Source organism: Chroicocephalus ridibundus, chromosome 6, assembly GCF_963924245.1.
Source record: "Chroicocephalus ridibundus chromosome 6, bChrRid1.1, whole genome shotgun sequence".
Lineage (NCBI taxonomy): Eukaryota > Metazoa > Chordata > Aves > Charadriiformes > Laridae > Chroicocephalus > Chroicocephalus ridibundus.
Genome location: NC_086289.1, coordinates 40,754,067 through 40,779,503, shown reverse-complemented (window position 1 = coordinate 40,779,503; position 25,437 = coordinate 40,754,067). Strand labels below are relative to the sequence as shown.

The following is a 25,437-nucleotide window of genomic DNA, read 5'->3' as shown; positions in this document are numbered from 1 at the left end:
AATCAACATCAACTTCATACATTTAAATTATATTCAATGGTGATCAGTCAATAAAGTCATCGTGGAAAAAGCTGGATTATGAAACCAACAAATGATGCTGAAGCTGAGGATCTCCACAGTCTATTTGCAAACCCAAGACGCAGAGGTTTTTTTTTTAAAAAAAAAAAAAAAGAAAAAAAAAAAAGAAAAAAAATCACTCCAGTGAAGGTAATTACAAAATTACACGACAGGGATTTTTGTGCAGACCGGTTGGTAGGACACAGGGTGCTTCACGCCACTTTATAACTGGCTGAATCATAAACAGGCCGCAGTCGTGTCTGGTCTTAATAATTTATTTTTTAATTTTTTTTTTTAAATCTTAAAAATTATAAGACAAAAAGTCTAATTGCAGTAATTTCCGTACAACCTAGGGAACAGTTATATACATACCGGCTACAGAGGGATTCCTTCCTGGGAGAATACAAACACAATTAAGATAATTAACACTCACAGGCATCAGTTACAGTAGCCACTTCAAGAAACAAAGCCGCTCATTTAAAACCTCTGGCAAGCACCGCCTAAGGGCAGGCCGGGCGCCTGCTGCCGTGGTGGCTGCAGTCCTCCACGGCACTGCCCCAGCATCTCCAGTGCTCACCAGTGGGTGGGTGAGGGTCGCGCTGGCTGGGACCCAGCCCCGGCAGAGGCACGCGTGGGTGGTGCAGAGGGCAGAGCGCTGGAGATCCTGCGGCACTCCTGCTGCCCTTACCGCGGGTAGATCAACCTTTTTTCCCGGTGGCCATTGTGCCCCTACACAAAGCACATCAACCACCCAACCGCTGGTAGTATTAAGGTGGGACGTACTGCTCGAAGTCCGAGCTGGCAGAGCGCTAACTTGCGCAAGTCCACCAAAATGGATCGCCGCCCTTCCAGGCACAGCTAGAGCTGCCAAAAACATCACCTGCACCGCAGAGCAAAAGGGCTGGACCGATGACTCTGGAAAGACCAGCCTCAAACCTCTCTTTGACAACACGCACTCTGGCCTCGGCACCACGAGATGGAAACCCTCCACTATTTCCTAAAGCTCATCCGAGCAAACCGGGGATGTTCTCCTTCCTGCCGAGATGTCACCCTGTGGGCCTGAACACTCAAGACGTTGAGTCTGGAGACCTCTGTGGAGACAAGGTAGACTGGGGACTGACGTTGATGCCCTCTACTGCAAAGACCTTGGCTCTGGAGAGTTCATCCCCCGCTAAAAGCAAGTGTCCTGGGCTTTGTCCTTGACCCTGCGGAGCTCTAAAAATCCTGACCATATGCCTGTGGACGCCAGAGGAGCTGTGCTCAGTGATGCCCCAAAACCAGATGCTCTATGAGACGAGCCTCCAGTGCTAAGTGCAGAGCTCTGGAGCAACGCGGTCAGTACGGAGCACCTCTGCAACCTCCTCAGGCACAACAGGCAGCTCAAACACCGCAGATCAGGGTCTGATAACGAGGACATGTGCTTTTGAACACTGTTTACACACTAGGTGGGATGTAAAAGGCTATGATGTGTCTGAAAGCAGAAGGCCCCACACAGACACTCCTCCAGCCCAAAGAGAGCAGTCCTCAGCTTTGCAGCTGCTGCACAGTGCCCAAACCCTAATAACAGCAGTCCCTGCCCTGTGCAGGAGGGCAAGGCTCAAAGGGACTCGCTCACCAAGACCCCAAATCCCCAAGGCCAGAAATCGCTAGCGGGTCTACAAAACCCAAAGTGAGAGCCCTGTGTGCCTGTAAAGTCACAGCGACGGTATCTACAGCTGAGAAACCGGACATAAATACCTACCGCCCCGGCCTCAGCTGTAGACAATCACTGCCTGAACGCTCTTTGACTCTTCCAGGGGTGAAGCACCTCTAACATGTTGCTAATGAATACGTAAATCTGATTTATTTCAAGTTACAGTAATGGATAAGCAGGAAAAGAAAAAGTGAAAATGGTTTCTACTCCTGTTTCCGAGGAACAGCTGCCTTCTCCTCCCACCTCGAGCTCAGCCTGGCAGCCTCCCTGCTTACTTGGCTTTGAGTTCGCATCTTTATTTACCCTGGTATAACCGAGCATGAAAAGAGCTACACAATGGCTGCTGGAATGTTTGATAGGCAAGACGCGAAAGCTGCGAGCCAGGGCCCCAGCCACAGCACAGTGAACTTTGTCACCTTCCGTACCCCCGGGTGCATTTCGGAGCACAGCTTCCAGGCCCCCCGCGGCCCTTCACGAGCCCTCGCATTTCACGCGCGAGAGGAAAGAAGGACAACACGGCCCAGCGTTGAGCTTTTCCGTGCGGCTGCCTGCCGAGACACCGCGGGGTAAGCATCAGGTCCCGCAGCGGCTTTGCCAGCCAGCGTTAACGCAAAGCGTGGGGATTCGTACCATTCAGCAGGGTGCCAAAATGGATCACGTGCAAGTACTCCGCCTCGCGCATGAAGCCGGTCAGCGGAGTGGCCCAGCCTTCGCTCAGCACCTGCACCCACTGCAGATCCAGCTGCAAAACAAACCCAAACGGCACTCCTGTCACCAGGTCACGCTCAGAGGTTGCTTTTCCTTCCCTCTGCTGCAACAGCGCTCTCGCTGGTTTTGCTCCAAGTACAGGACATGGATAAAGGGGAAGAAAGCCATGGCAGGGTTGGTTTGGTTATTTTTTTTTAAGCCAGACTCATGTACTTTGATAGCACAACAGCTTGCGGGGCTGTACCTACAAACGGAGGAGACTGACGGCCCTGGCTCGCTACAGCACAGGGCGGAGACACGGCAGAAAATGGCTGAGGATCAGGCCCACACTTCAGCTTGCCATAAACCACAGCCCCAAAAGGACACAGCCATCAGAGGAACAGAGCCCCCCCTAGCAACATCCCCGTCAAAGCTTCTACCCTCCGAACAGCTAAAAAAGGAGTGAAGGACAGCGCAGCATCCACGCGTGGCAATACCTTAGTGATCTCTATGGATGGCAGCGTCTCTGCTTCAGCTCGGGCACTCTGGAGTTTATTTTCAGGTACAAACAGCTCAAGAACGTCCTTAACTGAGCCACGAGGCACAATGTTCTGAAAGAGAGAGACAGACAGCGATTTTAAGTAACGTGCTGGTTTTTAAATGCACACCAAAACCTCAGTATCCAACAGCAGGTTTACAAGCTGGCATGAAAATGACCTACTTGTGCTTGGAGGAGCTCCACAACCTGCTGGATACATTCAGACACCGACGCAATGTTCGTTTTCAACACTAGTTCAGGAGATTTGGGCTTCTCATACTCTGAGTCAATCCCCGTGAATCCTACGGACAATTAAACCCAAAATAAATTTATTGAATATAATACTTGGTGCCCTAGAGCCAACAAAGCTGTACAAACAACCAGGCAGCGTTCAACCATACTGGGTACTGCAAGTGACACTCGTGACAGCAGAATTAGGAAAACAGGATACTCTTGTGCACTACAAAGAGCCTTTAGTAACCCACCTCTCCGTGCAGAGCTGCAACGACAGGCTGTCCAAAGCTTTGGAAAGCAAAAGGCAAAATAAGAGCTCGCTCTTCCATACCTTTGATCTCTCCAGCTCTTGCCTTTTTGTACAGGCCCTTCACATCTCTGCTTTCACAAATATTTAGAGGAGCATCTACAAAGATTTCAAAGAAAGGAAGTCCAGCTGCCTCATGAATTTTCCGTGCATTTTGACGATCCTGTTAGAAGAAAGACAGGAAAATCGTATGTGTCCAAATTGCAGCAAGTGCCTTCCTACTACATGGCATGCCCTGGAATTCCACACGGGTAAATTCATCTCTGGCGTACATTTATTAAATTTACACTAATTCTAATAAGGATTTTTCATCTCCCTTCCCCCCTTTTCTTTAAAGATGCTTAAAAAAAAAAAAAATCTACAACTTTGATCTGTTTTCAGCTCTTTCCATCTGAAACATCAAGAAGATCTCCTCTTGATGGACAAGGACAGCTTCAGGACTTCTTCAGGACAGCAGAACTTCAGAATGTGAAAAATTATCTGCCCTACATCAAAAAAAGGCACTGCTTGCACTGGCTTGATAATGGCAGCTACCTGGTATTCTCAGGAAGCATAAAAACACACTCAATACTTCTTCAAAGAGAGTAGCGATAGCACAGACAGGCTACTGTTTCTATGCCTCTTTTCTGCCTCCTAATGAGTTAATAATTGGTCATGCTTGACCAACCTGATAGCCTTCTATGACGGCATGACTGGCTGGGTGGACGAGGGGAGAACAGTGGATGTCGTCTACCCCGACTTCAGCAAGGCTTCTGACACTGTCTCCCAAAACATCCTCATAGGTAAGCTTAGGAAGTGTGGGTTAGAGGAGGGGACAGTGGGGTGGGTGGAGAACTGGGTGAATGGCAGAGCTCAGAGGGTTCTGATCAGCAGCGCAGAGTCCAGTTGGAGGCCTGTAACTAGCGGTGTTCCCCAGGGGTCAGTACTGGGTCCGGTCTTGTTCAACATATTCATCAGTGACCTGGGTGAGGGCACAGAGTGCCCCCTCAGCACGTTTGCTGGTGACACAAAGCTGGGAGGGGTGGCTGACACACCGGAAGGCTGTGCCGCCATACAGAGAGACCTGGACAGGCTGGAGAGTTGGGCGGAGAGAAACCTTATGAAATTCAACAAGGGCAAGTGTAGGGTGCTGCACCTGGGGAGGAATAACCCCCTGCACCAGGACAGGTTGGGGGTGACCTGCTGGAAAGCAGCTCGGTGGAAAGAGACCTGGGAGTCCTGGTGGACACCATGAGGCAGCAATGTGCCCTTGTGGCCAAGAAGGCCAATGGTCTCCTGGGGGACATTGAAAAAAGCGTGGCCAGCAGGTTGAGGGAGGTCACCCTCCCCCTCTGCTCTGCCCTGGTGAGGCCACATCTGCAGTGCTGCGTCCAGTTCTGGGCTCCCCGGTTCAAGAAGGACAAGGAACTACTGGAGAGAGTCCAGTGAAGGCTACAAAGATGATCAAGGGACTGGAGCATCTCTCTGATGAGGAAAGGCTGAGAGACCTGGGGCTGCAGAAGAGAAGACTGAGAGAGGATCTTATCCATATCTAAAGGGTGGGCGTCAGGAGGATGGGGCCAGACTCTTTTCAGTAGTAGTCAGTGACAGGACAGGGGGCACAAACTGGAACACAGGGAATTCCATCAGAACATGAGGAAAAACTTCTTTCCTTTGAGGGTGGCAGAGCACTGGCACAGGCTGCCTGGAGAGGCTGTGGAGTCTCCTTCTCTAGAGATAATCAAAACCCGCCTGGATGCGTTCCTGTCCATCCTGCTCTAGGTGAACCATCTTTGACAGGCAGTTGGACTAGATGATCTCCGAAAGTCCCTCCCAACCCCTGCCGTTCTAGGATTCTGTAATAGTAGGAGCCTCTGTAAGGAGATTTTAAACTCCTCTTAGCTTTTAATCAATTTGTAGTATTGAATATATTCAAAGAGATCACATCAAAGTGCCCTCCAGAAACTTGTACTGATTGCATGTAGCTCTGTATCAGTAGTGAAAAAAAGAATAGAGAAGTTAAAAAGAGTGTCTGATGGCATATAGAGAGTGCTCTATATAAATCTCTCTTCCCTAAGAACAATCATGAGATCAAGGCTGCCCAGAAAAGAGCAGAATATGATGCAGCGAGTTTACCTTTGTGAAAGGAGAAATGAAACTAGTGATGCAGACAAGCCCAGCATCAGCAAACAGCCTGGCCACCTCTGCGATGCGGCGGATGTTCTCCTCACGGTCCCCAGCAGAGAAACCCAGGTTTTTATTCAAGCCATGCCGAACATTATCACCATCCAGGGAATAGCAAGGGATGCCATGAGAGACCAAGTACTCTTCCAGAGCAAAACCAATGGTTGTCTTGCCAGCTCCAGAAAGGCCTATTGGAGACAGAAAAGTGAGGTTCAGGTCTGAGGTCAAAAGAGTGAAAATGGTAACAATACCTTCTGGAACACTAGCAACGGAACTCCTTCCATCTGAAGTTGCTTTAAGGAAGGAATGAAGTAGGGAAGCTGGATTAATCTTTTTAGCACACAGTTACCACCACAGAGCCCTGGCCAGCTCTCCTCTTATTGACGGGGTGGCATTAATGCCATGAGAAAAGCTGCTGTACCCCAACATCTGGAGGGGTTCAACCCAGAAGTGTTGCAAAAGTACTTCTTGCTGGGCCATGGTGGGACAAATAGGTACCAGTAAGTAAGCGAAGCTTGAAAAAATGCTGTTGCCTGTAAGTCTTTCAGCATCTTCCTCTTCCTCCTCCCGTTCCCCCTCTGAACAGCCATCTGCTCTCCCAGGCTGAACCCACAGAGAGGTCCTTGCCACAGCTGTGTAGGGTGGGACAGGCTCCACCAGTAATTGCCCCTCTGCATCCACGGACACCACCTTTGGCAGGAGCAGCACCCACAGATCCGTGCAAACAGGAGCAGGATTATTGTGTAGACAAGCAGCACATCTTCAGCTGCCCGCGTATCCTTGGAGTCATCAGTCAGAAAGACAACAATCCAAAATGAGATGGCTGCTTCCTATCCCAGCTCCATCCACTTGCGCAAAAACCACTTGTTACTGGCTGTGTCAGAAAGTGGCCAGTGTACCTGGAGCACCAAACTCCTCCTTCCCTTCGGGCGGGGATCCGTGTGTTGAAAACTCCTTAAGATGGAGGAAGACCTTGACTAAGGAGAGGTAACACCTCCAAACACCACACCTGTCTCAGGAAACACTTAGCCTTGGAGAATTTCCTATGGAGATACGCCTTCCATATTATAGTCTTTTAAAATTAAATTGATAGAAAGTTAGGAGATCACTGTCTCTTTCAAACAACAATCATCAGCCAGAGAAGCTCAAACCTTTCAGACACAGGATCTTTTGAGTGATACTCGAAAAAGAAGGAAATTGCCTTGGAGAGTTTTTTTGGCTTCAGAAATGATATTAAAGCAGACTAGGCATTGGCCTTCTTTCGGAAATTAAAGAGAACAAAACAGAAATGTGATTTAATCCAACATCTAGCACATAAGCTGATATGAAGGCAAACCAAAACGCCTTTACAAACCGTTCCAAGGTACGTCTTTCAACGTCTTCCAGCAGTCAAAGAAAATACCAGTATTTAACCAGCAAAGAAACAACTGTACAAGCGGCAAAAGGTAGAGTTGTGTAAATATTAGTGGAGCAAAATAAATGCAATTGTAATTCCTAGCAGCCCCTAATCCCCAAACAATGAGTTTATCTTGCAAGGCAGAAGAGAGGGGCAATGCATTGGAAGGTGTACAAAATGAGAAATAATGTAAGCAACCTGCAATGGCTGTGCAAGGAATTGCTTCCAGTGCAACTCACTGTCTGGGAGTATTTATTCTTCAGACAAGATGACTGCCTTGTTGTGCTGCTCACGGGGTCGCTTTAAACGCGGTAAACTTAGGTGTCCCAATAAACTCCCCACCAACCCAGAATGAAAACATCCGCATGCTGTTTTGGACAACTCCGGGCACATTTCGCTGCCAAGGACTGGCTGGATTTAAGCCAAGGCTTCCTCAGCCACGCACTTGGGAACAACAAGTGTGATCCTTAGGGCTTCTGACGTGTTCAAAGGAGCCTGATAACAGCTGTGAAATTCATAAAAACATTAGTTATGGGCAGCTGCTGCCAGGGAGAATATCATGCTGTGCCAGCACCGCGTGTCGGTGTTTCCCACGTGTAAATGTTTTGCAATTCCCAGTTCACAAGGAATGCTGATGTTTCCTGCGGCTCCCAAATCCCCACCTCCGAGCCATGCTCGGGTATGCAAGTGGGTTACACATGTGAAGCCATGCTTTCACGCCCAGATGAAAATACCTGTTAGCCAAACCGTGCAGCCTCGAAATCCACCCCTGGTACCGACAACTTGTCCTCGCTTACTCCTGCTGACATGGTGGGCTTGGTAAACCACATTGGTCGATCCCTGATGAAAACGAAGCAAAGCAAAACACTTTAGTCACCTCGTTCCTCTCTGTACAAAAGAAAACCTCGGCTGGCATTAATATAAGGGAGAGAAACACCAATTCGTTAAAAATCTGCATGAGCCATTGCAGCAAACTTTGGCAATTTGGTACAAAACGGTGAGGAAAATTGTCGCCTTTGGCACAAGCTGGATTTCTGTCTGCACAGCGCAGGCTCATTTTTTAAAGACAGTATTTGCCTCTGCTCAGAGCCCTCCTGGTGGCAATGCCTTCGTGTGCGTCGCTGCCGGCAGCGGCAGAAGGTGACTTGCTTTGCCGGAGGAGTGCTGCCAGGTGACGGATACACCCGCAGGCAGGCAGGGGAGGACACGGAGTCCACACAGGCAGCACACTCCCTGCCTCTTCGGCTTTTTAAAATACAGGCAGACTTGCCTATTATTTTAATTGCGCTTGCAAAACAAAAGCAACTTAAAAGTGCTAATTTACGTGCCATGTTTAACATAACATGGCTTCTAATAATTGCAGTTGGGGCAAGAAACAGCGACGTCACAGGGCTGGGCTGAGCTGAGCGAGACCAGGACCCAGCTGGGAAAGACGATGGGATGGGAGGCAGAGAAAACGACACCTAACACGTGCACATGCGCTTGCCGGTGCAAACAAGGGGATGCCACGATGCTGAGCCAGACGCCCACATTTCGGTGGTCCCTAACATCGACCTGCTCCCCGCTGGGATGCAGACTAAAACAACCTGTCTGTGCCCTGCAGCTCCAGCAACGGTGCTTCGACAAAGACTTTTTGCACATAAAATATCTACAAGGCCTTATTAATTGCAAGGATTACGTTTCCAACCGAGGCAGCCAAAGGAAAAGTCTCCAGAGGGAGAGAAGATATAAATATTTCCTCCCCAGCTGGATTCTTCACCACCGCAGGTTTATCCATTTGATATCATCACTACAAGAGTGGGTTTGGGCTTTCCCATGATTTACATCTTGTTCTATAAATATTTCTACATCTGCAGTCATAGCAGGGAAGTGATCATCTTTCATTTGTCCAAGAAAAAAATTTTGACAAGGCAAAAAAAAAAAAAAAAAAGAGGAATGGGAGAAACAATAAATTAAAATGTCACTTTTAAACGTGTTAGCAAAATAGCCTGATTTTTTTTTTTCCTCTGCTTGCTGGGCCGTTAACACTTTAACATGATTCAGCAAAGCCTTGGTATTTTGTATGCAACAGAGGGCTCTGTCTGCACAGAAAACTGGGTGAAAATTATTCTGTATCAGAAGAGAAAAAATACCCTCCTCTCCTCACCTGTTTTTATTGCAATCTTTCCGAGAGACCAGCATCCCAGCAGAGACCAGTCTCCCACCACAGCAATTTATAACTATATGCAGAATTTCATGCCCATTTTCAAATCAATTTTAGTGAAAGGCTCCAAAATTAGCCTCTTTACGCCTGCAAATTTGCCATCTGCAATTGCTTGTGGACACGCTGAACAGCTACCCCGCTCCAGAACATTTTAACATACCAGTAAGAGTATCTGTGTCCAAAATAATCACAACAGCGGTCATAAATCTCTCCTGCAAGGTTAACTCTCTGCAAGCTTCAACGTCGGTGCCACGACTGTGAGACTGCCCGGGAAGAAGGTCCGGGAGGGAGAAGCAATGCCTCTGGAGCTGGCCCAAGGTGACCAGTTCCCACCCTGTGCCACCACCATACAACCTGACGGGAAGTCCTGGGCTAAAAAGGTTTTCAGAGCTTGTCCCAACCACCTCCAGCAACGCATCTTCTCGCTACAAGGAATCTCACTTCCCATTTTCATTGCCGCAGCCACCAGAGCTGGTCCCTGACATCACTTCTCCCTTACACAGTTGTTTCAAATGATAAAATCAATTCTTTGGGGGTTGGAACATAGGGGATGGACGAGATGCTGCCTGAAACCCAGAGCACAGGTACCACAGCAAAACAGAAACAAAGCCTCAAAACCTCTCTACATTTGACCCTGAAAAAATGACTGAGCCTAATACATCCTGATGACTCAGAAAATGAAAGATAAGTAGCTCAAGATTTGGGTTTCGTGTTTTGGGGTTTTTTTTGCAGGGGTTGTCAAAAGTCTGTTTGAACATTTTTGAGGTTGCAAAGGTGAGACAGCACCACTGTGGTTTAATTTTCACTTGTCCTCAGGGGTTCAGGCTTTGGCAGCAAGCACATGCAGAAGAGCCAGCAGCCAAAAATAATCCCTTCTCCCAGGGGTGTGTTTCTGCTGTGTTTACTCCCGGTTGAGCTCTGGCACGGCTCTGAAGTTGTGCCTCACCTGGCCAAGGACCCTCAGCAAAGCGCAAGTGCCCAAACTCACCTTCCCAACAGGTTCCCAACAGGTTGCCCTGCTGCGAAACTTCCCCTGCTGCCATGCCGGCGCAGCGATTACACGCTCCTCAAGCGCAGCACTCCAAAAACCACAAAGCAGGTATTTTGCAATTTGTTTGCAAACCACAGCAGGCAAGACCGATAGTTCTGCGGCGAGAAATAAACCTGCACGCTCCGAATCTCTCTTCCATGCCCTCTGCATCAGTAGGGATTCCAGCCGCACGCTTGCTTTTGCACAATGTTGATCTGCTGGATCTGTCCCGCAGGAGATGAACTATGATAACATCCATGCCTCAGGAAGACGCGGGAACTAACACATTCCTACAGGGCTAACGTAATGAGATTGTTACGTTAAAAGTACATGTTGCCGTGCCGTAAATCTGCACTGTGCGTGCATCTCAGAGCTTTTATTTTGCATGCTGGCATCTTTTGGAGCCTGGGAAAGAATCACTGAGGGCATTTTTGCAATTCAGCAATGCTGTCAGACCTCTCCTACCTGCCAGGAGCTCTGGAGGGTACCAAATCCCTCCGATTTTTCTGCTCTGTCGATGATCTTACCAGTAAACTCTTCCTGACCCTGCGCAATCGCCCGCCACACGCTGACTCAAATTCTTGTCGCCAGCTATGCCGAAAGTAGAGAAAAAAAAAAAAAGGCAGAGAGAAACACGAGCACATGGCGGATGGCTGGGCTGGCAGCTTGCTCGGCCAGGAACAGGCAGTTCAGCAGAAAACACCGACTTCCCACATAATCATCCACCGGCTGGGACACGGTTTGGGAAGCCAGAACTGAAGCACATACAAACGGAGCAAAGACACCGCCAAAAATAAGCATAAATGGCCCGAGAGCAAACCCTGGAGAGATTTCATCCAGGAAGAGCGTATACTTCAAGACCGTTGGGAGGCAGAGATAAGCAGTGGACAGGGTTTAATCAGATGCAGGGCTCTGCTGCTGATTTTATTGTCATGGTTTTAACCTTGTCATCAAAAACCAAGCACATTTAAAAGATTATAATCCAGTCATCGTTGCAACACACTGACGCCTGAACGTTGGGCCCCATGGCGGGAACAATTTAGGGACACTGGTAAGCATTTCTTGCAACAGTCTAGATCAAAGAAGCGAGGACTGGGAGAGGAACTTCCTACCTATAATTTAGCCCCAAACAAAGCTCCAAGCAAGCCAACAAGTGACCCGGCAGCATTTCCAAAGAAAAGCCATGCAGTCTCTGCCAGCCAGATGGTTAAGCAGGACATTGCCACACTCTCTCCTCTTCCTGGATATCTGCTGTTTGGCCACGTCTGCGTGATCTCATTCCTCAGCCCACCCTGGCTTACCTCATCCAGGAAATGAGAAAAAAAAAATAAAGACACGGCTCCAAACCTTGCGCTGAGGCTCCAGCAGACTGAGAAGCCAAGTCCTAGCTCTGCTTTTGGCCTTCACTTCTACTGAATCTTTCCATGAGGTTGACAAATTGGGAGACAATGAGATCTCAGGTGTCTTTAAGATGAGGCTCGACTGAGCCACCTGCCAAGTGTCTCCTGGCCCAGCTTCCACAAGGAACAAGCTTTTTTGGTCACCACCCTGGCGGGACAAGATGCCCCCCTGCTTTGTGAAACCAGGTTGCAGGCAGAGGCAGGAGGCTTCTCCTAAGTCCTCCTCCTGAATAAAGAGATGGGTCCTCTGAGACAAGAGAGTCCACCAAAGCACGGACCCGTTGGAAATCAGGAACAATCAGTGTCCTCTTCTCTGAGGGATACTGCTGCTCAACTCACAGCATCTAAAAACATAATCTCAGCTGTTCCTTAAGTATTTGGCCCTGAAAAAGAGCAGTGGTGCTTGCTCACCGAGGTGTTATCAGAGAGCATCTTCTCTCACCTGAGAGCTAAACGCAGGGGGACCTGCATTGTTGGGGAACCTCTCCCAACAGCGGCTGACATTTGTTAGGAGCAGAACCACTGCACAATTAACAGAAAATGCACTACACGAACAACATTCAGGGTTATCCCAATGAGTTACAACAGATGATTTGCCATCTTTCACCAGAAATTCAAGTATGTACAAACTCTGGATCTTAGGACACAAGGCAGCATCTCCTCCTGTCCCCACATACCCACTTCTTTAGCCAGCACCTGCACGGCTGCATAACGAACAGGACCTGGGCAAGAACCAAGTGCGAGTGCCACGTGCCACAGCCAAGGGGCGGACATGAGGGAGGTGAGATGGGAGCTGAGCAGGACATTCAAGGGATCCCCTAAGCGCATACAACACCCTCAGGCCAACCCTTGTTGAGCCATCCACAGAAGACAGAGCTCTCCAGTGTGGCGGGAGGAAAGACTTGTCATTATAAAGTGGCGCTGGTCATTGCGAAGGCTGATGAGGTCTAAACCGATGCCCTTATCATGCCCTTAGTTCCTCTCCACTGCTGCAAGAGTACGTCTGCCCGCTGCAGCTGGCACAGGCAGGGTGCTGGAAACGGTCCCAGAGCCGCAGCTCGTGGCGGTCTGCAGCAACATCCCGCCCCGGAGAGGGACTCCCTCCTGAAAACACGGCACAGATCAGCCCAAGAACGGTGCCAGTGGAGAAACGCTCTCGTAGCGCAGTGCTATTAAGGGCATGTTAGTCACACGGCCGGCTCACTTAGCAGAAAGGTCAGCCTCGAACAAACACAGTCAGCAGCCAACTGGTGGCTGGCAGCACTCGCGGCCCCGGGGAAACCCTGACCCAACAGCGAGGGTAGGGTCGGGACTCCCCCAGCTGCATTTTTATTTATAGGGCTATCTCACATCATTAGGAATAGGATTTTTTTTTTTTTTTCCAGTCAAGCATTCAATACACACCCTATTTTGGTACTGCAGCCTGGACATCTCTCCTAGGAGAAAAACAAAAAAAAAGGAAAAAGAAAAAAAAAATAGGGGCTTTCAAAATGTTTTCAGCTGATCAGATTTGCAAACGGTAAAACAGGCTTATAAAATGATAAAATGATCAAGCAAGCTTTCAAGTTTGAAGTCAAACACTTGCTTAAGCCTCCGTAGACTGATCTAACTTATTGTTTAAAATTGCCTCGCAAATCCTGCCATCTTAGGGGGGAACAAAAAAAAGTAATTTTTCATCCTATCAGTTGAATTTGACACGCAAAAATTAAGTTTGTGGGACTTTTCCTTAAGAAATAATTTTCTTCTACCAGGGCAATTCCCATGGCTGCTCTTGCAAACGGGCAAGCTGACAGGGAGAAGATAAAGTGTCCATCACCAACAAGGGGGAAAAACCTGTAAACGAGTCATTTGCTGCAGAAAAGCAGAACTATCATACTCGAAAGAAAAGGAGGAAGAGAGGGAAGAGGGGGGTTTTGCTTGTGGAAGCAAAGGTTTGATTACGATCATATTGAAGAACGATGGAGAAACCTCAGTGTCTCTGAAGTCCCGATTTAGCTCTTGTAACCCTAAAACTATAGACTTTTTCCAAACTTGAGTTTGAGTCATTGAATGGACTAAGGCAGTAAATGCTTCAAAATCAGTTCCACTCTTTCCCAGGGAAAAACCCCACCAAGGTGGAGTTACCCTGGAAGTTTTGCCTGTTTCATCTCCCAGGATCCCACCATCATGACACAGAGCCTGCCTCGCAGGTTCGGACGGGGAAGTGGGACTTCTCAAGCACCCGATGTGTTACCCTACCACCCACCTTCCTCCTTCCCTTGCCATCGTCCCCCCTCTTTCCTGCATGCAGGTCTCGTCTCCTGTCCCACCACTTGTACATGAGGAGAAATGACATTGTGGGGGTTTTGTTTGAGACTTAGCTGAGTAAGACAGTGACGTGTTACCAAATACCCTGCAGAGGCTGCGGGGCTGGGGCCGCCGGCGTTCCCTCGCACCAGGCGGGATGCTGAACTGGGCTCCCTTTCTTCATCCAGCGCTCTGAATAAAGCACAGCAGACCTGACTTGCTCATTGGCACCCTCCGCCTTTGAGGCTTGTTACTTTTGGCATCCCTTCCTCGGCCCCAGTCCCCTGCCAGGAACGTAACACAGAAGACGTTAAGGAGACCAGCAGAGACATCCCAGTTACCCGAAACAAGCAGTCTTTCAGCTTGGAGACAGACAGTTGGAGATGCCAAACATCGCTAACACACAAGTTTTTCAAGGTGGTGTTAGCTAAAGTGTTTCTTCTTAACCCACAGGAATTTTGGAGCTCTTAGCAAGACCTTATTTTTGATCGCAGCAAAAATATTTTTCTCTTGGTATAAATTTGCGTGGCTTGGGTTGCCACAATCAGGTTTTATACAACCCTGGCAAAAAAAAAAAACCCAGATCAACAAAGCCAGGCTCACTTTCCAGTCAGCCTCCAAAGCAGATGGTGATTTCTAGACTGTGTGACTTCAAACCAGCACATTGGGCATTAAAATCTGCCGCTCTGAAGGCACCCAGATCAGGCATTTCGTTATCTCTGAATTAGATGATATCACTACTCTAATTTCCTCCACACAGGAAAACTAGTGACTCATCCCGTGCTCCTACGTTTTTGGGACAAACTTGCAAGGCTGGGACAGATGTTATTAAAAAAAAAAAAAATCTTCCCATCTTCATTCCAGAAATCACAAGGGAAAGCTGCACAGGCAACAAATATTTGACAAATAAAGCATCTTGTCAGCCGCTGACAAAAATAACAATTTAAACAAGAAATCATCCCATGGTTGCCCTATTTTTTATATTTAGAGCAGTTCTGCTAAATTACCTCCCCTAAATGAAGCCGTTTCAGCAGTTTGGTTCATGCTCATTTTGCAAACAATAAGTTTGACAGCGCAAAAAGAGAACTGCTTTGCTTTGATGCCTGGGGTCTGCCACAAGGCTGCTCTGCATCACATCAAGACTGCGGGACCACCGACCACATAAAAACCACTTATCTTGCAAAACGAGGGAACATAAATGACGTTCTCGCTGCAGTACAGACAAGTTTTGGGATTGAACACCCCTAGAAAGTGATCAAGTACAGCTATTTAACCTCCGAGTAAACCAAAAATAAGGGAAATACGTGACCAAAGGACCTCCGAGAGCAAATCCAGCGGCTGGCGATGCACGGAGCCATGACCGACAGCAGCTGAGCCGCTCCACACAGTGCAACCGCATCTGCGTGAGAAACACTGCGCCGAAAGAGAGCAGCACACCACCGCTCCCCGACCAGGAAAAACTACCCAGTACCCACGGCTGTGCTTCTGTGCCTTCTTTTGGAGAAAAATACCAGGTTACGGAAATGGCAAGCTGAGTATCAGTCCCTCAGATTTCAGGGACAAGAGGAAAGAAGGAGAAGGCTACGTATTTTGACTACTCGTTAACTTCAGTATCAAAAAAAATTCCAGGGAGGAGTTGTATTTATGTGTAATCATTATTTTCTTTTTTCTTGAATTTGATTTAGGAATTTGATTGATTTGATAGGAATTCCTAAATCTTGATTTAGGAATTTAACTGATGGGTTGTGGCTCTCTATGGTAAATAAGCCACTGTACATGTCCCCTCTCTTACCGTGGCAAGGCAGGCATCCTACCCCCTAAAACACGCAAAGCAGACAGCCAGGACTCCTGCACCAAATGGCATGCAAAGAAAAACTCACACTACAGCGTCAGGAGACTGTCAGCTGAGCTAAATTTTGTTCAGTTGTAAGCTACCATCAAAACCACAAGCTCTGCTGTTCAGAGATGCCACATGGGATGAGCTTACCCAGAGGGTCCTCCAGCGAATGCCAGGAGAGTGACATCCCGTTTCATCAAAACCATTCCCTTTGAGAGCTCCAGAAATCAGTTCAACAAACCAGGACTGTCGTTAACTTACCTCTAAAAGCTGAACCGGCCTGGTGGCACTGCTCTACCATGAAACCCAGCCAGCCATATTCAGCAGTTCTGTGTCTCTATTAACTCAGTTTGCAACAGGTTTTCAAACTTGGAGGCCAACATCTAACCATGGCTATCAGCAGGCAGGTGGGGACCCCAGCTCCACCTTCTGCTAAGTAAGAAAGAAGAATCTTCCACCCTCCAAGATAGCACAGGTTGAACTGAGCCCATCTTGGCTCTAAACGATATGGGGATGAGACACCTGCCTTTAACATGCCCACCATATCCCTCTCAGGAAAGAAATCCTGTACCTTTTGTGAAGCTCTAGCGGTTTCATTAGCAGTGGGAACTACAGAGGATCTGCATTTCAAGCAGCTTGATCAGGTTTTAAAGTGTGTATATATATATATATGTTTCTGTAGAAGTACTAATCCTCTTGCGTCTCTTCTCCTCTACAGGACATCGTGGCAGCCTGCTGAAAGAATAAAGCTGGACACAAGCCCAGGCTGGTGGGGGCTCAGCGTCACAGCCCCGTGGTGCTTCCCCCTGCCTCATTCAGTAGCCAGGATGGATGCACAGTCTTGAACCCGGCATCCTGAACCCCACGCACCTGATTTTGCAATGGTCAACGGTCACCGGCAGGCAACAGGTAACCTCTCTCCACCGCAGTGATTTTTTATTTTTTTTTTAAGGTTTGCAAAGTGCAAAAGCAGCAGCAGGAAGGACTGTGGGGAAACTCGGCCAGAACTCCCCCCCACACACAGGACACGGTTAAACAGGGGCAGGCCAAAAGTTCACTCGTCTGGAAAAAAACATTAAGATGAATTCATGGAAGGAAAGTTCATCAAGGACTATCAGGAAGAAAGGCACGGCCTCTGGTATCTCAAGTCAATCAATGGAAGCTGGGACAATGCACTGTGGTGTCCCAGACATAAACTCTTCCCTGACCCCCACTCTCGGCTGCTGCTGGAAACTACAGACGGGGCCACATGGACCTTCCCCTCAACTCAGTACCTCCTCAGTCCCCTCAATATTTCTGTTGGCTAAAGGTGGGCTTGTCTTCACCATAACGCCATGGAATGTGCCACCCTACACAACAAGCTGCAGGAGCCAAGTCCCAAGTTGAGGACGCAAGTTCGGAGACACCAGGATGAAGGTTTCCTGCCCCGTCTACCTGTGTATCTGACACATACAAGCTACAAGACAGGCTTTTAATTACGTGAGCACACGTGGAGTTACCTAGACCCTTGCCTAAGTCAGGACCAAGAACATTGTACTCTTCTTGGATGAGCAACTATTCAGCATTTCCCTCTCCCCTCCCTAAACCAAGTGTAGGCACAGGTCTCAGTCGTTACATGTTACTCCAAGGCTAGTTGAAGGACAGTTACACATTTTCCTTGGGGATTATTCTTACTTGGTCCCTCAAAAGTCCATACAAACTCCCCGTACCTCTCTGAGGGTGGCATCATCCCCAATTTTGCAGCCACAGAAGAGTAGCAAACAGCAGACAAAGACTTGAGCACCTGCAATATTTAAGCCCTACAAAAATGACACATGTTTGAAGAGCAGCTCCCCTGGACTTCAGGCTGCACCTCCAAGAGCTCGACGGTCCTCACATCCATCCCCACAGTTTCACACCAGCTTTGCAAAAGATGGGGGAGATGCAATGAGCTGCCCTAGCCATGGCTGAGGTGACTTGTCTGGCATCATGCCCAGGGTCCCTGGCAGAGGCAAGCATGCCACTCGGTCCCCTGCAGCAGCAGTCAACTCCTCTAAAATTAGGGGGTTTTCCCCTGTTCCCACACCCACTGGCAACACAAACAAATGATCTTCCCATCAGAAGGGCTGGGCAGGCCTGAAAAATGAGCTCCCGCCCGACACACTTTTTTGCACCACAATGGAAAGCTGAAAAATGGTTTGATATCAAAGAAAACATTTTGTTCTGCCAGAGAGGCCACAAAGACCTCAAGGTCAGAAAGTCTTGAAAATGCAGGTACACATGGTTATTTCCCAAAGATGCACAAAAAAGCTCATCCTCAACAAATGCGAAGGGCTGCATTTAAAGAGAGGCCACGTTAAAAAAAAAAAAAAAAAAAAATCCATGCAAACTGGCTCCTTTCTCAAGCCCTGCTCTCCAAACAGGCCAGCACATTTTGGCATCCACTCAGTAGATAAAACTTTCAACACACACAGTTGTAACCGAGCCCAGCTGTAAGTAAGCAAAAAAGGACCGCTCTGCGAGGGATGGGGAGGCAGCACTAGCAATGAGCTCCCAGCCCTACAGGCAAAAATCCTAACTTCCCAGCATCCAATTTCGTGACGCGCATCTGCGCCGAATGCTTTGACCTGGCTTTTTTTGCATCCCTCCTTTGTTAATGATACACTCTAAGTAAATTTTCACTCAGAAATTATTAAGCTGTGAGACCATTAAGGAACTATTTCTCACATCCTACAGCTGTGACTCAGAGCTAAATCAGAGATAATCATTAGTCACCTTGCTCACGCTAATAGCAAATTAATAAACAGTAACCTGAATTACATGACGTTTCTCTTAATGGACTTTTAAGATACCAAAGTGTACGAGTGTTGTGACCAAAGCACAAGTTCAAGGCATGGCATGTCATTAGGAGCATTAGCACAGGCCCTGCATGCCACTTATCTTTTGTGGGTGCGTACAGCTGCAAGTTTATCTAAAACACTTGGTTTCAGATAGGCAAGCTCTTTTCATTTTTAAAGGCTATTTAAAGAAACCCTCCAGGATCAACATCAGCCCAGTAAAAAAAAAAAAAAGAAAGAAAAAAATGCACGTATGCCAGTACTTCTCTTGAAAACCCTCCAGAAAAAACAAAATCCCCGTGGCCTAAATCTAGGCTGCAGCTGCAGTACACATGTCTGGGTGGCGTGGGGTCTTCAAAATCATTCCCTGTCTTGCCTAAAACCACTTGTACGGGCTGCCCAAGGACAGCATGGATGGAAACCTACGCCTGAGTTACAGCTTTTGGTAGAGATTTGTAACTGTCCATGACTTAATCGGTGCAACCTGAAAACCAGACGGGGCTAGAGTCTATTTATCCAGGAGTCCAGCAGCAGGACAGGAAACAACACGCTGACTCAAGCACTTCAACTCGGAGCTGCAGAAATTAGTCGGGTTTAAGTGCCCCGGCCACCACCCCAGATGGCACCTACCATGCCGACCACCACCACCAGCGTCAGCGCTCAGCTGTGCTCCTCCAAAAACGCCCCTGTGAGATGAAGAGAAACCCCAAAAAGCCACTAGTTCTGCTGGGAAAGCAAGAGACTAATCTCTGAGTGCACCCACAGGGATCAGGCCTGACCTACCTGCCTCTCCCCTTGGAGGGAAGGGGTGTCCAGGCAGGAACCACCTACCCCAGCAGAAAAACCCTTCCACTTTTCCACGTGCGTTTCTACGGCCCTGGGAGATGCTCTGTCCACACATCCTGCTAGAAAACATACCCTGCTTCTCCTGCTGCCAGGGGACACCAGACAAGCCTTCCCGCACTTGGGGAAGGTCCACCAAGGTCCCCAGCTTGCAGCTTCTGAGGCTGGACTGCACCAAGCTGATTATTTCATATTCTCCATCCTCTGGACGGCTCAGCCTCCCGAACCATGGAAAGAAAGAGGCGTTCATGTTTAGGAGCCTGCAACTATTTCTGGCTTTTCTTCCCTGAAATTCCCCAAATTGAACATCCCTGCTCTTACAGAGCTGCGTATGGTTAATAAACACGGGTTTGGCACACTGGCAGTGCCACAGAACAGTGCAAGTTAATGAAACATCGAGGTGAGGTAACTGACTGGAAAGTAACCTTCTAATAGCAAAGGACTTCAAAAGAAATAAGGAGAAAAGGGGAGCGCGCTATAAGGAACAAGAGAAGCTGAAATAACAGCATATCAAGATAGTTAATCTGCTGACCTTTCTGTGATCTGCGAAGAGACACAAAGCAAAAAAAGTGACAGAAAATAAAACAAGAAATACTAAGCACGTGATGAGCAAGTAGAAAACAATCTCCTTTTACCGTCACGGTGCAATGAGTTGGGCACTGCGTTTCACAAAATAAATCACAGCTGTAAACCCAAGACTTTTGAATTGCTGGATGAAACATCAGAAACACTGTCTTGAGTAATTCAACCCAGACCAAGCCACGCCGGTTCCCTGAAATCAGGGCTCTGCTGCCTGCCGCACTGTCGCCTCTGCAAGTGTCACTGTGACGAGCTACCCAGAACCGCTTCGAACACAAACATCCTTTCGGATGTTTCAGTCTGTATGGTCAAGGCGGTAGAAACAGAATAAGCGTGCAAGGAGATGAACACATGGCTTGGGGTTTTTTTTAATAAACTCTGACTTTGCTTTGCAATTAAACTGATGAGGTGGCACATACGTTACTGCACAGCCTGTGATATCACTCAGTCCATCTGAACTCCCTCTGTGGCTGCAGTTTTTTCAGCATGAGAATATGTATGTTTTAGGCAAAGAAACTAAGCCTCTTCATATTTCCTCAGGGCTGTCATCTGATCTTGTGGGTTTTTTTTTCCTTCTCTTTAAGTAAGTTGAAAGAAAAAAAATCTAAATTATTTGTACACGATAATTTATCTTTAAATAAGACCACATAATTTGCAACTGTGCACTTAAGCCCTACACGAGCAAAACCAAACTATCAGAAGTTACAGCTTTGTGACCCACTGGGCTACAGAAACTGCATCCCGGTGAAAGCAAGGGATGCCACATGCCACGCTCTCCAGCTTCCTGGAGACACTGTTAGGAGACCAGGCAGTTGACAAAGCTGTAACACTTACCCTGAAAGAGGCGGTTTCGCTACTGGGCTTTCGTTCTCCCCCTAAGCACCTGTAAGGACATCCAAAGAGCAACTCACTGAAAGCAGCCAGCAAGGACGACGTCCGCCCGCTGCCAGGGCAGGGCTCTGGCAGCCGGCTCCAAACACCTCGCTCTCATGAGATACGTTGAGGTGCATTTTCCACGCACCCGTGGGGACACGCAAGCCAGGCAGCCAGTCACCCCGGCCAGGGGCCAGCCCTTCCCAGGCAGGGCCGTGCCTGTGGGTTTGGGCTCCCTGGCACGCTGCTTCCCCAGAGCACACTGCACCATCTGTATCCTCCTGCTCGTTATGAAAACGCTGCTCGGCGGGGAGAGGTAACGAGCTGCGGAAATACCAGTGGCGCCGCAGGTGTAGGGAGAACAAGCTGCTATTTCGACAGGGCAAAAAGAACCGCTCAGCCCTGAATGCCGTGCTGTGCGAGAGCCCACACAATAAACAAGGGCAGTCCCACAGCTCCACGCTCCTCACTGCAATTACTTGACGGTGTACTTACTCCAGAGAGCAGGATTTTGCCACTGGGGCACACAGGAGGCCTGTGTAAGGAACATTAAGTCTTTAAGGTCATCATTAAAGGCTGCTGTTCTCCCCAAAAAGTCGGTCCTGAAACTGGTCAGAAATAAATGCTTTTTGTCAATGAGGTCTGTGAACAGAAGGGCGCTGCCCAGCACGTAGAGGACTTCATGCCTCTTGCAGCGTCATGAGCAGAAATGAAGAGAGCGTGCCCGTACTAACCAGCCAAAGAGAGATTCCTGCACATCAAGTCTTGGGTCTTCAGCAGAATTAAAAGAATTAAGAGAATGTTCATTTTTAAGGACAACACATGCAGAAATAATAAAAAAAAAAGTTTTCTTCTTTGTACCTTACCATAAGCTTCTGTCGATAAATGGGTGTGTAATTAAAACATCCTCAAACTACCCTCAAACTCCAGAGAGTGTTCAGGCTGAATTTAGGCTTTAAATCCTAGGCTTATAATTATTCCATTTCCCAATCAAGACGAATAACACAGCCAGTCCATCTCACAACAGCTAGCACTGCTGCGCCTTTCAAAAGCTGACAGCTAAGCAACATCACCTGCGAAACCCATTTTGACAGAGTCTCAGACAGTGAATAACACTGGAAACATCCAGCCTCACAAAACCTTGTCTCCGGGAGAAAGATTAACACATCACCCACACTATGAAGAAGGGGTAAAAACTGAGATTTTATTAGTGATAAGGATTTTTATGAGTAAAGTAGAGTAAAGATTTTTATGAGTTCATACTGGGAGAATGAAAAGCTGGGATCAAGTAAGGGGCAACAGAAAGACAAGCTAATAGGGAGCTCAGTAGCGCAAATTACTTTGTCCACCCTGTCTTCGTTTTCCATTGGACCCATCTTGGTTGTTGCAGCTACGAAAGGTGTCATGGAAAATTCACCACCACATTAAAACTCCTGTGAGCTACAGCATTTAGGCTGCTGGTTGCAGAAGCACTTTTTGCCATCATCTGCTCCTTCATTAGGCAAAGTCTCTGATGGGCTGTCGATGCCTCAAACCCTCCTGAACCAACCACACCATGTCATTGTGCTGAGATGGAACCCAATTGCCCGTGTATGTATGCAAATAATTGTGCTGATCAAGGGAGCCCTATCAAAGTGAAATGTCTTACCCCATACCTTTGATAGCAACTTGAGATGGTTGAAACCCATGAGCCACTGAGACCACGTTAGGAGTGAGAACTTCACCTACACTGTGTGCAACACACCTCCCTGGCGACAGAGCAGGAGGATCACTAATGGGATATCACCACTGTTTCATCATAATTAACGAAACCTCTCGTAATTAGTGAAATCATGCCTTTTCTCATTCTATCACACACCTAGCAGGTAAGTAGATGAAAATACGCCTACAACTGTCAACCTGATAGCATCTGTTTTGACAGTCACAGTACGAAGGTCAGCCACAATCTTGCTTATAAAGGTCATTTTCCAGCCCAGGGTAGAAGCAAAGGAGAAGGATTATTCTGGAAATTCAGTAATGCCTCCCTCCTGTCCCAGCAATAAACAAAACTCCCATACACAGCTCACGTCTTGCACCTCCCCTCCCTGAAATAATCCTTAAACCACAGCTTTTCACATTTCCAAGAACACCCTGCCACATAGGCATGCTTTGTTACGTGTGGTTTTGGTTGCATTCCTATCCGGACAGATTACCAGTGTGTTCAAAATGCATTTAATCTATCTGACAAATTTACGATGAGGAAGAAAAAAAAAATAAAAAAAATATCAACCGGCAAAAGCAGCCTGAGAGACGTCAAGATTTCTTATGGTTCTGATTTAAAACCTGGAAAACATCTGTGCAGACAGAGGGACCCAGACTTCACATCCCCAATCCAAGAAGTAAGGGAGAGCAGCTGGCAAGCGGAAAACTATTTCTCGCCACGGCTGTGATTTGCAATTTTAATTTCTAACTGAATTATGCTCCAGCTATTATCATTTTTCTTTGCTGCCTGCTTTATTCTTTTAAAGAACTGGCTCTGTGGCAATGCTGAGAGCCGACCGGTGGCGGTGGTGGTGATGGCTGTCTCACCAGCTTCTCCCCACGGGTGGGACCCGGGGCGAGGAAACTCGGAAAGCCGTCAGGGAGGCAGTTGCTGGCTCAACCTTTGGCCTCGCCTGGGAGGCTGCCGGGGCAGCCGCTCTCCGTGGGGATCGGCAGCTTTTGGCACCGGGCGTTTGCCAAACGCCGGCGGAGGGATGCGGGACCCACCTGGGGGACAGCCAGGGTGCTCACAGGACAACGTGCCTCGCCCACCGCTTCGCACCGAGGTGGACCTACTCATGGCAAGAGCCTTCATCCTCAGCGCCCAGCACCGCAACGCGGTGGTTTCCACGTCCTTCTGCCAGACCACGAGGAAAACCCTGGGTCCGGTGCTGGCGTTGAGCAGAAGGCACTCACCAACGCGACCCACTCCATCCCTGAGCCAAGGGAGCCCCCCCACACCCCGGGGTTTGCGGGGGAGAAGCGGATTTAGGGAGAGGGTTTCCTCAGGGAGCCGGACGCGCCCCACAGCCCCCCTCAGCCCCCGCGGCGCGGCCCTACCGTCTGCTGCTGGCTCGACATGGTGACGGGCGGCGGCGCCGGGCCGGGCCGCGACGCGGCTATAAGGGCGCCCGCCACACGTAGCGCGGCCCTGGGCCGGCCCCTCTCGCCCTGCGCCCGCCCCCGCCGCCTTCTCCTCCTCCTCCTCCTCCGCCCCGGCCCGTGGCGAGGCGAGCCCGGCAACCTCCGGACGGGGAAGCGTCGTGGCGGCTCCCCCGAAGGACACAGGGGATAACACACAACGACAACCCCGCCCCCGGCCCCAGCTCAACAACAGGAATCTAAAATTCCCTTAAAGATGAGTTTGGACTCAGTTATCATCGGATCACAGAATGGTTTGGGTTGGAAGGGACCTCAAAGCCCACCCAGTGCCACCCCCTGCCCTGGGCAGGGACACCTCCCACCAGACCAGGCCGCTCCAAGCCCCGTCCAACCTGGCCTTGAACACCTCCAGGGATGGGGCAGCCACAGCTTCTCTGGGCAACCTGGGCCAGGGGCTCACCACCCTCACAGCAAAGAATTTCTTCCTAACATCTAATCGAAATCTCCCCTCTTTCAGTTTAAAACCGTTACCCCCCATCCTATCGCTACAGGCCCTTTGTAAAAAGTCCCTCCCCACCTTTCCTGTAGGCCCCCTTTAGGTACTGGAAGGGGCTCTAAGGTCTCCCCGGAGCCTTCTCTTCTCCAGGCTGAACAACCCCAACTCTCTCAGCCTGTCCTCACAGCAGCACCAGAGCAGCATGCCCTCAGAGCATCTTCATGGCCTCCTCTGGCCCCACTCCAACAGGTCCATGTCCTTGTACTGAGGGCTCCAGAGCTGGATGCAGGACTCCAGGTGGGGTCTCAACAGAGCAGAGTAGATGGGGAGAATCACCTCCCTCGGCCTGCTGGCCACGCTGAGGGGGATGCAGCTCAGGATGCGGTTGGCTTTCTGGGCTGCAAGCGCACATTGCCGGCTCATGTTGAGCTTCTCATCCACCAGCACCCCCACATCCTTCTCCTCAGGGCTGCTCTCAAGCCATTCTCCACCCAGCCTGTATCTGTGCCAGAGCGCCTGCGGACACAGAGCCAAGAGGCAAGCTGGCTCCCTGCCATCAAGGCAGGGAGCGGGGGAAAGGCGCATTTGGCTGCTGAAACAGGGGCATTTGGCCCAGCTGCATGCCTCTAGGGTAAAAGCCATCATCATCTAGGTGACAATGGGTCCTGATTCCAGCCAGGAACCACCCATATGTTCAAGATCCCACACAGAACAATTTAAAAAAAAAAAAAAAAAAAAATCACCTGTGGAGGATAATGATAATGCTGAAAAACAAGCAGCACTGTAGGCTGACCCCTGACCATTTGGCCAAAATGCCAAGGTTAGAAAGAAACATACAGGGGCCCAGTGGCACAGAAAGCTCAGCAGGTGATGGGA

General features: G+C 48.9%; 1 protein-coding gene across 2 annotated transcripts in view; it reads right to left on the bottom strand.

The window, feature by feature from the left end:
* Window positions 1-24,135, bottom strand: part of PAPSS2 (3'-phosphoadenosine 5'-phosphosulfate synthase 2) — a 31,662-nt gene extending 7,527 nt beyond the window's left edge. Inside the window, exons 1-7 of one of the 2 annotated variants that reach the window (XM_063340146.1) lie at window positions 24,024-24,135; window positions 7,810-7,915; window positions 5,632-5,867; window positions 3,541-3,679; window positions 3,159-3,277; window positions 2,935-3,048; window positions 2,381-2,492 (exon numbers count right to left, since the gene is read on the bottom strand). In XM_063340146.1, the coding sequence (XP_063196216.1) occupies window positions 2,381-2,492; window positions 2,935-3,048; window positions 3,159-3,277; window positions 3,541-3,679; window positions 5,632-5,867; window positions 7,810-7,915; window positions 24,024-24,044 (847 nt within the window). In that variant the 5' untranslated portion in view covers window positions 24,045-24,135. Of the gene's footprint in view, window positions 1-2,380; window positions 2,493-2,934; window positions 3,049-3,158; window positions 3,278-3,540; window positions 3,680-5,631; window positions 5,868-7,809; window positions 7,916-10,266; window positions 10,500-24,023 lie in introns of those variants that run through there. The other variant, XM_063340145.1, reaches the window with a different exon arrangement.
* Between the last annotated feature and the right edge of the window lie 1,302 nt (window positions 24,136-25,437).